Source organism: Aotus nancymaae, unplaced genomic scaffold, assembly GCF_030222135.1.
Source record: "Aotus nancymaae isolate 86718 unplaced genomic scaffold, 86718_ANA_hifiasm-v0.15.2.pri h1tg000011l, whole genome shotgun sequence".
Taxonomy (NCBI): Eukaryota; Metazoa; Chordata; class Mammalia; order Primates; family Aotidae; genus Aotus; species Aotus nancymaae.
In genome coordinates, this window is record NW_026988422.1 from 14557363 (window position 1) to 14574207 (window position 16845).

General features: G+C 38.5%; 1 protein-coding gene and 1 long non-coding RNA gene across 2 annotated transcripts in view; one reads left to right on the forward strand and one right to left on the reverse strand.

Annotated features, from left to right (window-relative positions):
- The window catches only part of LOC135274216 (uncharacterized), a 31625-nt gene extending 22856 nt beyond the window's left edge, over positions 1 to 8769 (forward strand). Inside the window, exons 4-6 of the long non-coding RNA XR_010341996.1 lie at positions 3966 to 4131; positions 8362 to 8450; positions 8556 to 8769. This is a non-coding gene — a long non-coding RNA (uncharacterized LOC135274216). The remainder of the gene's footprint in view (positions 1 to 3965; positions 4132 to 8361; positions 8451 to 8555) is intronic.
- LOC105724992 (cilia- and flagella-associated protein 44) overlaps positions 1 to 16069 on the reverse strand; it is a 70201-nt gene extending 54132 nt beyond the window's left edge. The window contains exons 1-2 of the mRNA XM_064374616.1: positions 15844 to 16069; positions 8344 to 8448 (exon numbers count right to left, since the gene is read on the reverse strand). Of these exons, the coding sequence (XP_064230686.1) occupies positions 8344 to 8443 (100 nt within the window). The 5' untranslated portion in view covers positions 8444 to 8448; positions 15844 to 16069. The remainder of the gene's footprint in view (positions 1 to 8343; positions 8449 to 15843) is intronic.
- Positions 16070 to 16845: the final 776 nt, after the last annotated feature.

A 16845-nucleotide genomic window follows, 5' to 3' on the forward strand; every position in this document is an offset into this window, starting at 1 on the left:
CTGAATGTTGACTGGATAAACAATGAAATGAAGGCAGAAATAAAGACGTTCTTCGAAACCAACGAGAATGAAGACACCACATACCAGAATCTCTGCGACACATTTAAAGCAGTCTCTAGAGGAAAATATATAGCAATAAGTGCCCACATGAGAAGAAAGGAGAGATCTAAAATTGACACCCTATCGTCAAAATTGAAAGAGCTAGAGGAGAAAGATCAAAAAAACTCAAAACCTAGCAGAAGACAAGAAATAACTAAGATCAAAGCAGAATTGAAGGAGATAGACACACGAAAAACCCTTCAAAAAATCAATAAATCCAGGAGCTGGTTTTTTGAAAAGATCAACAAAATAGACAGACCACTAGCCAGACTAATAAAAAAGAAAAGAGAGAATAATCAAATAGATGCAATAAAAAATGGCAAAGGGGATATCACCACAGACTCCACAGAAATTCAAACCATCATCAGAGATTATTACAAACAACTCTATGCACATAAATTAGAAAACCTGGAGGAAATGGATAAATTCCTGGACAGCTGCCTCCTCCCAAGCCTAAACCAGGAAGAAGTCGAAACCCTGAATAGACCAATAACAAGGTCTGAAGTCGAGGCAGCAATTAAGAGCCTACCATCCAAAAAAAGCCCAGGTCCAGATGGGTTCACAGCCGAATTCTACCAGACATACAAAGAGGAACTGATACCATTCATATTGAAACTATTCCAAATAATCCAAAAAGAGGGAATCCTTCCCAAATCATTTTATGAGACCAACATCATCCTAATACCAAAACCTGGCAGAGACTCAACAAGAAAAGAAAACTACAGGCCAATATCCATGATGAACATAGATGCAAAAATCTTCAATAAAATAATGGCAAGCCGATTACAACAGCACATCAAAAAGCTTATCCACCATGATCAAGTAGGATTCATCCCGGGGATGCAAGGCTGGTTCAATATACGCAAGTCTATAAATGTAATTCACCACATAAACAGAACCAAAGACAAAAACCACATGATTATCTCAATCGATGCAGAGAAGGCCTTCGACAAAATTCAACAGCCCTTTATGCTAAAAACCCTCAATAAACTAGGTATCGATGGAACGTATCTCAAAATAATAAAAGCTATTTATGACAAACCGACAGCCAATATCATACTGAACGGGCAACAACTGGAAGCATTCCCTTTGAAATCTGGCACTAGACAAGGATGCCCTCTCTCACCACTCCTATTCAATATAGTACTGGAAGTTCTAGCCAGAGCAATCAGGCAAGAAAAAGAAATAAAGGGTATTCAATTAGGAAAGGAGGAAGTCAAATTGTCTCTATTTGCAGACGACATGATTGTATATCTAGAAGACCCCCTCATCTCAGCCCAAAAGCTCCTGAAACTGATAAGCAACTTCAGCAAAGTCTCAGGATACAAAATCAATGTGCAAAAATCACAAGCATTCCTATACACCAATAACAGACTTAAAGAGAGCCAAATCAAGAACGAACTGCCATTCACAATTGCTACAAAGAGAATAAAATACCTAGGAATACAACTAACAAGGAACGTAAAGGACCTCTTCAAGGAGAACTACAAATCACTGCTCAACGAAATAAGAGAGGACACAAACAGATGGAGAAACATTCCATGTTCATGGTTAGGAAGAATTAATATCGTGAAAATGGCCATACTGCCCAAAGTAATTTACAGATTCAATGCTATCCCCATCAAGCTACCAATGACCTTCTTCACAGAACTGGAAAAAACCACCTTAAACTTCATATGGAACCAAAAGAGAGCCCGCATAGCCAAGTCAATTCTAAGCAAAAAGAACAAAGCAGGAGGCATCACACTACCAGACATCAAACTCTACTACAAGGCTACAGTAATCAAAACAGCATGGTACTGGTACCAAAACAGAGATATAGACCAATGGAACAGAACAGAGGCATCGGAGGCAACACAACATATCTACAACCACCCGATCTTTGACAAACCTGAAAAAAACAAGCAATGGGGAAAGGATTCCCTGTTCAATAAGTGGTGTTGGGAAAACTGGCTAGCTATATGCAGAAAGCAGAAACTCGATCCCTTCCTGACACCTTACACTAAAATTGACTCCAGATGGATTAAAGACTTAAACGTAAGACCTAACACCATAAAATCACTAGAAGGAAACCTAGGCAAAACCATTCAGGACATAGGCGTAGGCAAGGACTTTATGACCAAAACACCAAAAGCATTGGCAACAAAAGCCAAAATAGACAAATGGGACCTAATCAAACTCCACAGCTTCTGCACAGCAAAAGAAACAGTCAATAGAGTCAATCGGCAACCAACAGAATGGGAAAAAATTTTTGCAGCCTACCCATCTGACAAAGGGCTGATATCCAGAATTTACAACGAGCTAAAAAAGATTTACAAGAAAAAAACAAACAAGCCCATTCAAAAGTGGGCGAAGGATATGAACAGATACTTTACAAAAGAAGACATACATGAGGCCAACAAGCATATGAAAAAATGCTCATCATCACTGGCCATTAGAGAAATGCAAATCAAAACTACATTGAGATACCATCTCACACCAGTTAGAATGGCAATCATTAAAAAATCTGGAGGCAACAGATGCTGGAGAGGATGTGGAGAAATAGGAACACTTTTACACTGTTGGTGGGAGTGTAAATTAGTTCAACCATTGTGGAAAACAGTGTGGCGATTCCTCAAGGACCTAGAAATAGAAATTCCATTTGACCCAGCAATCCCATTACTGGGCATATATCCAAAGGATTATAAATCGTTCTACTATAAGGACACATGCACACGAATGTTCATAGCAGCACAGTTTACAATAGCAAAGACCTGGAACCAACCCAAATGCCCATCGATGATAGACTGGACAGGAAAAATGTGGCACATATACACCATGGAATATTATGCAGCCATTAAAAACGAGGAGTTCGCGTCCTTTGTAGGGACATGGATGAACCTGGAAACCATCATTCTCAGCAAACTGACACAAGAACACAAAATCAAACACCACATGTTCTCACTCATAGGTGGGTGTTGAACAAGGAGAACACATGGACACAGGGAGGGGAGCACTATACATGGGGGTCTGTTGTGGGGGAGTGGGGGGGACAGCGGGGGGGGTGGGGAATTGGGGAGGGATAGCATGGGGAGAAATGCCAGATATGGGTGAAGGGGAGGAAGGCAGCAAATCACACTGCCACGTATGCACCTATGCAACAACCTTGAATGTTTTTCACATGTACCCCAAAACCTAAAATGCAATAAATAAAAAAAAAATAATAAAATAAAAAAAAAAATTAAAAAAAAAAAAATTAAAAAAAAACAAACAAACAAACAAACAAACAAAAAAAAAACAAATTGAGAGTGAATACAGATGAAGGACAGGAGGTATTAAAAAATAATGGAGATTCTGAGCCTGGGAGAAGGGTGATGCCACTGATAGAAAACTGGACTTTGGAAAACAAACAAACAAATAAACAAAAACTAATTTGCCAGGAAGTAGGCACATTAAATCAAGCTGGCAAATCAGCACACTTAGGCAACTTTGTGAGGGCTGGATATTTCTATAATTTTTATAATCCTAAAATAGACTGGTGGAAGACTTATGCTTTGAAGAATAAATCAGTATTTGCCTTTCTATTCTTGGAAATAATCTAAAATCAACATTGAGAATAAACGCCAAAAACACAAACTCCATTTTTTGGTAGAACTGGAAGCAGTCAAAACCCCAAATCACAAATGGATAACAGGACCACCGGCAAAAGGGCTGGCAGAATTAGTGGAGACTGAACAAGGACGGGTGCAGGAGAAAGCAATGGAAGGTGACCAAGGAGATAGGAAGGCCGTAACTGTAGATATTCAGAAGAACCTGCTGGGATTTTGGCTGTATGACCCACAATTCCATATGTGAGTTTCTTCCGTTTTTTTGTTTGTTTCCTCCAGCCAGTCGATGTAGGAAGCTTTGAGATCTCTCCTCTACAGCTACCACAGAGATACTGCTTCCTGCAGTTTGCCTCTATGATTCCTTATTTACCCCTACCTTTGCCATGAGACTCAGAACACTATAAGAAAGCCTACAAATGGTATGGTTGCACATACAGAAAAATCTGTAAGAGCTACTTTATAAAAAAAAATTCATAAGAACTAAATTATAATTTATTATAATTTTGAAAAGAGTTCAGTATGATTACTGCATAAAACAACAATATACAAAAATTAATAGTAGGCATGTCTACTTTGGCTATAATGAAGTAACTAGTACCAGGCTGCTCTCTTACTATGATTGTGGAATTAGTTTTTCTTTAATTCTATTTTTGCTTTGTGTATTGTGATGCTGTTACTAGGTGCACACATATTTATGAGTATTATGTTTTCTTATCAATTGATCTTTTTATCCTTATGAAATGCCCCTCTTTGTCACTGGTAGTACTCTTTGCCTTGAAGTCTATTTTATCTGGTATAAATATAGCCACTCCAGCCTTGTTATGCTTACTTTTTGCATATATATCTTTTTCCATCCATTTACTTTCAACCTATTTGTGTCATTATACTTAATGTATACTTCTGTAAGCATCATATAGTTAGTTCTTATTTTTATTAGCCACACTGATAATCTCTGCCTTTTTATATTAATGTTCAGTTAACTAATAATTAATGTAATTATTGATATGGTTGGATTTTAATACATAAGCATGTGAAATTAACAAATAACATTTGATAATTTATTTTGTGTTTTTCTCCTCCTGCCTCTCTTTTCCTTCTTTTTCTCTTTCCATGTTTTCTTTTAGATTATTTACTCTTTATAATTCTATTTAAATTTCTGTTGGCTTTTTAGCAATTCTGTGTTTTATTAGTGGTTGCTTCAGAGATAATATATAACAACTTTTCACAGTCTACTTAGAGTTACTATTAATTATAGTAACACATATATTTCAGCAATTGATAGAACAACTAGTCTAAAACTTAGTAAAGACATAGATGATCTGAACATCACTATCAACCATCCTGACCTGGCATTTATAAAACACTACATCTACCAATACAGGATGCACATTCAAGCACACACGGGTCATTTACCAAGACAGATCACTTGCTGGGACATAAGACCAGTTTTAATACATTTAAATGGATTGAAATCATATAGAATATATATGTTCTCTGAAAACAACAGATGTAAGTTAGAAACCAGTAATGATTAGATACCTTGAAAAAAAAGTCAAATATTTGAAAATTAAATTACACAATAAAAATAATGCATGGGTCAAGGAGAAATCAAGAAATTAAAAAATTGTTCAAATTATTATTAAAATACAATATATTAAAATTGGGATACAGGTAAAGCAGTCTTTGGAGGGAAATATAGCTTTCAACACATATGTAAGAAAAGAACAAAAGTCAAAAAAAAAATCAATGGCCTAAAGTTTCACCTCAAGAAACTAGAAAAATAAATGGAAAAAACAATAACAACAAAGTAAATTAGCAAAGCCAAAATCTTAGTCTGTGAAAAGATCAACAATATTGACAAGCTCCTAGCTAGACCATTGAAGAAATGAAAGAGAAACAACATGTATCTCCAATATCAAGAATGAAAACAGATCTTACAAAGTTACATCAACAGATTTGACAATTTAGAAGAGAAGTGGGCAAATTCCATTAAAGATACAAACTTGCAAAGCTTAGTAAAGAAGAAACAGACAGCCATCTGTTTAAAAAATTGAACTCATGGTTAAAATTTTCCAACTAATTAAGAAAATTCCAGGCCCAGACAGCTTTACTGGTAAATTCTAGCAAGCATTTAAGGAAGAAATAATACCAATTCTACACAAAATATTTCTGAAAATAGAAAAGAACAAAATACTTCCCAAAATTATTAAATACGGTCTGTAAAAATTGGTCCTTTGATAAGACTCAGAAATCAATGCCTTAGTAACTAACAGTCCTTCACCCTTGTGAGAAATGATGGATGGTTTATCTGGCACACTTGACCTAAATTTCTTAATAGAACTCAGAGATAGCAGAAACCTCTTACTAAGTATGGGGTCAAGTCTACTCCAACTTCTCTGCTTGGGTGGAATACAAGGACTTTTATTCATTCTACATGAGAATCCCAAAGAGTCAAAACTTGCCCTGATGTGTTAGCAAGCCTGAGAGCAAATCAAGGCTTCCAGGGGTTGGGGGAATGCAGCTATCAGGTATGAGGCTGAACCAGGAGAGAGACCTCTTCACACAGCAACAAGATACAGGATGTTTAGAATGCCAGAAAATTATTTCGCATTATCATTTGGGATTCTAAGACCAACGATGTGTGAACTAATTAATGAGCTGAGCACTGGGCCAGGTCACACTTGAAAAGGTCTGCCCCTAAGAGGGTCTGATCCTAAGGAAGGGAGGTCCTGAAGACAGTGCTAGACAAAGGGTCATTATCATTAAATCCATCAAGGGAAAGGTGACAGTTGCATCCAGGAAAACACTGCCAAGGACTGGAAGCCAACACATAGACAATCCTCCATCAGAAATGCAGGGAGCACAGAAAAATGAAAAAGGAAAAACAAGGAAGGAACAAACTCAAGTGTCTGAGGTAAGCGACATAATCATACTTTCTGGAAAGAACTCGAGTGGTGGTGTGGAGGGAGATCTGTACTGGAAGACTTAGGCAGAAATTCACGTTGCAAGAGTACAAACCAGAGAAGATAAATGCCTACAATAAAATATAATGTGGAGAAATTGTGGATTTACAAGACATGTCTGAGATAGATTAAAAGAAGTTAGTGCAAATTTTGCATGTGTATTGATTTTCCCAGGACCTCATCTTCTCTAGGTGAACAGTCAAAATAAAATTTCTAAAATTATATTTAGGATTAGAACCTTAAAAAGTCAAGATTCCACTAAGATACCTAACATTTTGACAGTCAGAGCCAGCCATCTTTCAAAAATCCTAGTTATAAATTCCTCCTTTTTAATTCCATTGAAGTCTATGAGATTCTTCTACATGTTATCCTATGTAATTCCTGAGTGACTCATAATTGTTGTTTTAATGGGTGAGAAAATCGAGGCTCAGAAAGATGTGATAATTTTTCTAAGATCAAACATCTCTAAATGGTAGATCCAGGACTCAGAACCAAAGTCCAGGTCTCTTTCCACTACACTGTATCAGTGAAGTCCATTAAAGACTTAGTAGCTCTCACAGGAGAACTCTAGACTACACGGGTGGATAGGTTATTATCAACCTGTGTGCCAGGAGCTGTGATAAACAAGTCCAACACAGACTGCTCTCAAGGAACTTTGAGTTTCGTAAGGGAAAACCATTTCTGTTCCATAAACTCAGATATGCACTACTTAAAAATTATTTTGCTCACTTCATCTACTTGATTGTAAAAAAAAAGAAAAAAGAAAAAATTACTTTGCCTATTTTTTTGACTTTTTAGAAAATTATTATTTTTATTGAAGTACATGCCCATAACTTAAAAAGTCAGGTAATGCTAAAAGACTTGTTTTTAAAATATTCAACTTAAAAAAATACTCAACGTTTCCCTGCTTAACAGCCTTCTCTTATCTCTCCAGAAATATCACTTGTAGCTTTTAATCTTCTTTCTTCTGATACTTACCTCCATATTTCTAAACAATATGGCTATAATGCTCTCTCTAGTCACTTTTAGACAGTGTTTGTTGTGGGGAGGTTAAGACTGTTAAATCTCTATCGCCACTTGCTATCTCTCTGCCTTGCAATATAATTAAAGCACTACAAAACTATAGTGAAGTCCATGCTTACTGTTTTTAGTATATTGGCTTAATAATGCTCATTCCTGAGTTAAGAATTTATTATTTCCTTATTGAACAACCCACTTTTCTATAACTAATAATTATCTCATTTATTTTCACTTCTTAACTTTCTGGAATCTCCTGATAAGTCTTCCCACATCTTGCCATAGTTCTATAAATTCCACTCAATTCAATTTTCTACCTGCATCTATCAGATAATCTATCATTTAACATTTTTTAACTTTCCTGGAGGTGAAAATTCTCCTTTCCTTGCTTTAGTCATAAAAAAATTGCTCTCTGTATGGCTGCCCAGGTGTCATCCTGGGTGTTACCTTTGCCTTATTTTTATTTTGAATCTCTTATTTCCTGGATTCCATGTAGTCTTTTTTTCTTTGCTAACTCCATCATTTTTATGAAGCCCACCTTCCTACAGCTTTATGGGAAACGGGACTATAAGGGATCTATCTTATAAGAGTCTACTCTTTCTATTCTACTATAAAAATTGACTCTGTTTACCTAAATGGAATACTTTTAAAAGTGTATATGTGTAATCTATACTTACATCTTGATTCCGATTTAGAAGACCTCAGAGAATGCTTCCCATCACTCTTTGATCTACCTGATTTCTCCCCATCAGTATCCTGATCATCTGGTTCCTTCATTTCCTCTGTAAGTACAAAATTGGGATGAGAAATGGATAATACTATAAAATAGAAATTAACAGATTTCCCCCTAACAAATCTCATAAGCACCAAACACCATGTATGTGCACAGGATCCAGGATGACCCACCAACAAGAGGGTGCAACTACCATCAGAGACCTCTGATCTCTGCAAAACAGCTCATTCTAATCACAGATTCTCCTTCTCTAGGTAAACTTGTCATTATGGTGCACTTTGGTTTTCCAGAGGTCCACAGTGAAACACATTACCAAAGTCCATCTTTTCCCCAAATGCTTCACCACTAAAATTAACCTTCTGCCATGCTATGTTTGGTCCATCCCTCCCTCTCTCTCTTTCCATTTTCGAATTCCCTTGGAGTTATTTTTCAGTTTTTAAAATATTTTTTGGGCACACTTGCAGTGTATCAAGTTTTATGTTGGATACTAAATTACAAAACTGGAAAAGAGAAATATGGCCCCTAACTTTACAGAGCTTGTTTAGAAAGATAGATATTAAACAAGCAATTAATATAATGAGTGCTACAAAAAGGAAAACATAGGGTGCTGTGGGTACATGTAGCAAGAAGTGTAAAACATGACGGGAGGCTAGAGAAGAGGTGTTTGAGACATAGATGACGGCCAGGAGTCGGCCAGGCATAGAATGTGAAAGGTACGTTAGGCACATCAGAGAGGGCTGTATCTTTAAAGGGCTGCAAGCAGTCTATTGGCCAGAGTGGGAGAGTAAAATGGATAGCAAAAAGGAGATACACCATGGAATACTATGCAGCAATAAAAAGGATGAGTTTATGGCCTTTCCAGGGACATGGATGAAACTGGAAACCATCATTCTCAGCAAACTGACACAAGAACAGAAAACCAAACACTGCATGTTCTCACTCAAGTGGGTGTTGAACAATGAGAATATATGGACACAGGGAGGGGAACATCACACACTGGGGCCTGGGGGGTGCGGGGCTAGGGGAGGAATAGCAGGGGGTGGGGAGATTGTGGAGGGATAGCATTAGGAGAAATACCTAATGTAGATGATGGGGCGATGGATGCAGCAAACCAGTACCATGGCACGTGTATACCTATGTAACAAATCTGCACAATCTGTGCATGTACCCCAGAATTTAGAGTATAATAAATAAATTTGAAAAAAAAAGAAAAGGAGATGGGTAGTGTATCATTAAGTTGTCTCTAAGCTTTGCTAAGAAGTTGTACCTTATTTCTTTAACAACTAAAAACCATTAAAGGGTTTTAAAGAGGGGGGTGACACAACAGGTTTTCTCTGCCCTTTGTCTATATTGCAGCTTTTCATATATTTGAAAACACCTTCCTTCCAAGTCTTCACTTCTCTATACTAAACACCTAATGTTTCCTCAACATTCTTCTATGATATGCCTGGCAAGCAGAACGGAACGCTGGCTCTATTTGGATCAGATTTATAGTTAGATTAGGGTTTGAATCCCAGTACTGACATATAACTAGCTAATTAAATGACATGAATTCCTCAATTGTAAAGGGAATGAAGAAAAAACTTTTTACAAGCCTGCTATGAGGATTACTAACCTGCCACATTGTTATACCTTCCTGGTCTCTGAAGATAAACTGGTATGCCTAAAGCAGATGTGGTAAACTACATGATCAAAGGACAAAGGAGAGTGTGTGATGACTGCCTCCCTTTAACTGGGCATTAGGGTTCATTCCATGTTTTCTTGCAGTGACATCATAATGATGCCTTCTTTTGATTTGGGGGATAACAGTATATTATCTAAACATTTGTCTTATAAACTATTATCAAGAAAGATATAGGCGGGTGCAGTGGCTCATGCCTGTAATCTTGGCAGTTTGACAGGCTGAGGCAGGAGGACTGCAGGAGTCAGAGACCAACAGGAGAAACATAGCAAGACCCCATCTGTATTAGTTTGTTCTCACACCACTAATAAAGATATACCTGATAATGGGTAATTTATAAAGGAAAGAGATTTAATTGACTCACAGTTTAGCACGGCTAGGGAAGCCTCAGGAAACTTACAATCATAGTAGAAGGGGAAGCAAACATCTCTTTCTTCACATGGTGGCAGCAAGGAAAAGTGCAGAGCAAAGGGGAAGAAAACCCCTTATAAAACCATCATTTTGTGAGAACTCAATATCACAAGAACAGGATCAGGTAACTGCCCCATGATTCAATTACCTCCCACCAGGTCCCTCCTATGATACATGGGGCTTATGACAACTATAGTTCAAAATCAGATTTGGGTGGGGACACAGCCAAATCATCTCTACAAAAAAATTAAAATGGCCAGGCATAGTGATGTATGCCTGTAGTCCCAGCTACTCAGGAGGCTGAGGCAAGAGGATCACTTCAGTCCAGGAGTTTGAGACTGCAGTGAGCTAGGATCACACCACTGCACTCCAGCCTGAGTGACAGAGACAGACCCTGCTTCTAAAATTTAAAAAAAAAAAAAAAAAAAAGATATGATCTAACGTGATACTCACGTTAATAAGTTTTATATTTTGGAGCCATTCTTCTGGGTTACCAAAATAATGTTTTACTTTTTAAAAAGTGTGTGTGTGTGTGTGTGTGTGTGTGTGTGTGTGTGTATGTTTACATGTTTTTCATTTCCTTTCTTTTTTAGCTGGGAATCTTCCTTCCTCTTTCTCTCTCCATCTTTTCTTCCTTTTCTCCTTCTCTTCCTTCCTCTTTTCTTTCCTTCCACCTAATTGTAGAATATATGCCCTTTGGGGTTTGAGGGGTGGGGCTAGGAATCAAACAGTAGAAAACTTTAAGTAGCAAAATCTTTTAAAACTCATTCTGTCATTCAGTATATTTTCTATTTCTTCCAGTTTGGGACACACGGGCTACTATGTTACTCTATAGTGAGTAACTGATTTTTTTTAAAAAGAATTATCCAGGCAATTCAATTATTACAGATCTTAGTTATAAATTACCACATATTGTGAGTAAAATCGTTCAGCTAGATACAAATACACCGAAATGCTATTTTCTCCTTTGTTTTCCTAATTTAATTCTTAAAACTACTGAGCATATTATTATGCTAGGCATTGCAGTGGTCCCTGCTTTCCTGCTGGCTGTTACCCAAGAGTCCTTCTAAGTTCCAGAGGCCACTCGCATTCCTTCACTTACGGTGCCCTTTCAAGCCAGGAATAAAGGGTCAAGTTCCTCCTAGTGATTTGAATCTCATGATTTTCTTTCCTGCTATCATAAGCCTCATGACTTCATGAGATCACTTTCTACTTTTCAGTCTTCTTTTTCCTGAATACATTTAACATACTATAACTGAATGTTAACTGGATATAGATTCTAATAAAAAGAGCCCATAGCTTATTCATAAGATAATCATAAGGTGAGCAAAAAACAGTTATGGTAACTAAAGCACTCTGAAAACAAAGGAGTTGAACCACAACAAAAAGTAAGTCGGTGTCAAGACAAAAGCACCACACTTTATTCTGTGCTATCTTAAACAGTATATTCCTCAAATGGCTAATACTACCATGTAATAAACTTTCATATCACAAACCCAGTTAATGTCAGGTTGTGTACAATGTGGGAGAAAATACTGGAACCCAAGGAGTTTGCCCAGTGTTCTGAAGCAGCAATACCAGACAATAAATACTAGGATCTATTGCTAGCTTTTCTGGGTGAAAAAAAAGTGACTGAAGAACCTGTAAAAAGCAGTAGAGCAGGTCAGGTGGGAAATGCTCCTGTTCTCCTGGAGATTATCAGTATAACTGGTGAGGTAGAAGGAGGTATTTTTGTTTTTTTTGTTTTAATAACAAAGGGATTGGGAAGCTGTATTGTAAGCTGCAGAGACTTTGGGGCCAGAGAGACTTGGGTTCACATCCAAGAAACAAGTTCCTTAACCTCTTGGTCCTTTAATATGTAAACTGGGGGTGATAAGGTTATTAGGTGGAGTTGTTGTAAATATTAAATGAGATCTTTTATAGACAGAGTTTTCAACTTTGCACTTTAGAAACACTTGGAAAACTTAAAAACATACCATTAACAGGGTCTCATTCTCCAGATAATTCTTTCACATAGTCAGGCATAAGAACTGGTTAGGAATCATGAGTTTATATAAAACACCTACTAGGCACTCAGAAATGGCAATTGTTTTTACTATACTCCTAGATATTCTCTTTGACACAGATAAAATCATGGAATCTTCAGAGTTGAAAGAGGACTTACCTAGTTTAACTTCCTATCCCATACAGGTCACACATCCTCAATATCCATCCCAGCACTGTAGAAAAGTAGTCTAGTGTGTTGGCCAGAGCTGAGAATACTGGCTACAGAGTCAGTCTGACTAGGTATAAATTTTGGTTCATCCTCTTCCTGGTTGTGAGGTGTTAACCAAGTATTAATTGCTGTGTGCCTCAGTACTTCCATCTTTAAAATGCAGTACCTACTGCATAAGGTTGTTCTGAGTCAACAAAGAAAAGCTCTAAGAAAGGTACATGGTGCTCAATATGTAAAATGGTTGCAGGAGCGAATGTATTAATATATTCCTGAATAAATAAACAAATGAAAGAACAAGATTGCCAGTCAGCTTCAATTTAAATATTTCGGGTAAGTGAGTGAGCACATTCCGTCAATGCTCAGCTCTAGTTCTTAGTACATATTATATTAAGCTGAAATCTGCTTCCCTGCAACTTGGATCCATGTGACCCTTGCTTTTTCTTCTGAGAACACACAGAACAAGTTTTTCTGTGTCTTCAGCTATTCAGATAATTGTAGTTGGAGCTCAGTTCTCTCCAGATCTTCCCTTTTCCCAGAGAAAGTATCCCAATTATTTCAATTATTCCTCAATGACATGTTTCCAACTTTTCTTTACCACCCTGATAGCTCAAGAAGTTAATTCCTAATGCATCATATATCCCTCCTAATTTTATGTTCTTCGTAGGATCTGAATGCTTTCCAGAAGACAGGAACTACCACTTCTATTCTTTCCAGAAGAGAGGAACTACCTTTGTAGACATTCATTGTATTCCTGTAAGGCAGTCAAAGTCTGGGTTCTAGACCATGTTCTACCTTTTACCAGTAAACTAGTTAGGTTTGGGAGTCTACTTATAAAACTAACATAAATTTCCTTTCATTAGATCCAGGCCTATTGGTCCAGCCTATGGCCAATTCTTTTAACTAACTCATTAGTTTGACTATGCAGTTTTGAGTTGTGAAAGTTGTCAGAATTGAATGGAGTCACCACTGTTAAAAAAAGAACCCTGACAAATAGAGCTGGGGAAGGCTATGAAGAGTGGGTTCTCACACTTGTATGCTGGATAACTATCCCAAAAGACTGCAAAGACCACACCCTTGCACAAAAGCCATCACAACCTTACACACACACCAAAAAAATACTTCTACAAGGACATCTGCCCAACAACTGCCTGTCCAACCTCAGACTAACATCACACTTATTGTTGATCTTTATAGCCAAGGATAATTATCTCAAAATAATTATATAATCTCTTTCATTTTTCCTTCAAAAACCTTTGTCTTCTTTTACCTCTCTGAATATACATATAGTTTACCATGGCATGCATATTCCATTGCAATGCCTTACTCCTGAATAAACATTTTCTTTTAGAAAGCCTCTCTTTGTATGTTATTTAAGTTGACAGGTCAACCCTAATGAAGTATAAAGAAAACAGGAAAATAATAGTCACACTGATGCAGAGGAGCGTGTTGCTAGAACGTTGGCTGGACGCCAGACAGAGCGCTCTCTAAGGTGACATTGCTCTGATTCATTCACCAGAGTCCAGGGTCTGGTCCTCACACTCACAAGCTCACTCAATCCCAGCAGTGTGCCAGAGGTGGTTATTTAAGATTCACAGTGACTGATGTATAAAACAGACTCTCGATTTTTACTTTGCAATGTGAAATACAGCTGTGGAGAAAAAAAGTAATAGCTTGTATTTTTTAACGTTTACTATGTGTCAAGCACAGTTCTATTCTACACATAATATCACATAGTTCTCAAAACAACCCTCTGAGGCAGGTGCCTTTTTTTAATGTATTTATTTATTTGTTTTTATTTACTTATTTATTTGAGATGGAGTCTCGCTCTATCACCCAGGCTGGAATGCAGTGGTGTGATCTTGGCTCACTGCAACCTCTACCTCCTGGGTTCAAGCGATTCTCATGCCTCAGTCTCCTAGAAGCTGGGATTACAAGTGCCTGCCACCAAGCCAGGCTAATTTTGGTATTTTTAGTAGAGGTGGAGTTTCCCCATGTTGGCCAGGCTGCTCTCGAACTCCTGACCTCAGGTGATCCACCCAGCTTGGCCTCCCAAAGTGCTGGGATTCCAGGCATGAGCCATTGTGCACGGCCTATTATTTTAAAATCTTGCTTTCCATTATTATTATTGTCATTATTTTACAGATGAGAAAGCACCACATTTACTCTGAATCCGTCTCTCTCGCCCAACTCATGTAACTCATGGAAATGATTTCCAAGTCCTGTTATTAAGTAGTCAGTGATTAGCCTTTTGAATTCCTCCCCTCCCTTCAATTCCTACTGTCCCTGCTGTCCCTCTGTAGTTCCAGTCCTCGTTGTGTCTCACTCTACATTACTGCGTCATACTTTGTCTTCCCTTCTCTAATCCATTTTCTACACGATCACTTGTATTTCTAAAATACAGCTTTTAACATATCACTCTTGTTTAAAACCTCTAATAGCTCATCATTGCCATCAAGTAAGAGCTCAGATTCCTCGCCCTGGCATAAAGGTCCCTTGTCAGAGGGTCTGTAGCTTATTGCAGCTAGCTACAGTCACTCTCTCTCCCTAGCCTCCTTAGCCCCTTCTCTCAAAGGTTTTCATCAGTACGCACCCTGAGCAACTCATGATTGATTGGACACGTATGCGACTGTCTTTGCCTATTATTCAACAAATATTTATTGTGCACCTACTGTATGCCATCCATGTGCTAAGCACTTTACTTGTATTATCCTATTGAATAATAACAAGAACTCCGTGAATTCGCATTATCACCTTCCTTTCTGGAGATGAGGAAGCCAAAGTGCAGAGGGGCCAGCGTGCCAAGCAGCCCCGGCACTATACCTGCAGACTCACCGCTGCTCTCATCTGGTCAGGTCTAAGCCGTGCTCCTGACACCTGGCTGGCTTCCACCCGTTCAGACTGACAGCATCTCACAGGCAGGAACCGCGCACGGTGTCCAGCTCTGAGCCCAAGAATAATACTCTGGCTTCAAAAGTTTGCTGAGCTACCGCAGGGAGGACGAAGGCTGTGTTTCAGCACAGCCTGGGGAACACTGGTCCAGCCTGAGAGAAGCACAAGTGGGGTTCACTGCCCTCTGAGCCATAAACAGATTTGAGGAGGAGGGTGTGGAAACTGCCGACTGCTGAGATCAAACTCACCGAAGGCACGGACCGCCGCAGCTCCTCTCTTCGCAGCATCTGCCCGAGGCCTCCGTTTACTACGGTTACCGCGGCAACGCCACCCCTCTTCCAGGAAGGCGGAACCAGGCAGCCGTGGGGCGCATGCGCGGCAGGCGTCCAGCTTTGCAGGTGACCCAGCAGCGGTGACACCAGGAACCCGGTACCATCCGTTCTCTGGTCGGGCCTTTCCACCTCATGACACTGGTTCAAAGCCAAACAGAAAAGCCCGACGTTTATTATCCCCTAAAGGACGTCATGTAGATAATTAAATGACATGAATGCTGTCGAAGATACCTGCCCGATATTCCAAAATGGCCCAATGGGGCCCTGATCGCAACGTTCCTATGTTGAGGTTTTAACTTTGATTTTAAGAGGGGCCCTGGGAGATGGTAGACAGCTTGCTGGCAACATCAACAACAAAGATACATGGTGGAGATTTTGTTATTTTTTAAGCTATATTATCTCTGTTGGCTTTTAAAAGTAAATAAGGTTTTATATTGTGGGTTTCTTGGTCGCAGGGCACAAAAGTAGCGGCCTCCCTTGACAGATCTAAGTTTAGCAGTTTGGGCAACTTCTCTGTAGTACAGTGGTCATACTGTTTTTAAAGTACTAGTCTAACGTTATTAGTTACAAAATACTGTTTTTAAAACGGTTACAACATTGCAATATCTGACAAAGGACTTTGTATCCAGAATGTACAAAGAACTCTTATAATTCAATAAGAAAAAACTACCCAATTTCTTAAACGGGCAAAGGATTTGAATACTTTACCACATCAGATATATGTATGGCCAATAAGCACATGGAAGGATGCTTAACAGTAGTCATAGGGGAGATACAAACCACAATACATGTAACTCCATATCCACAAAGGGGTAAAACTGTTCAAAGACTGCCAACACCAAATGCAGAAGGATATGGAGGACTTACATACTCTGCTGCTGGGAATGTAAAATGGCATAACCACTCTGGAAAACTATT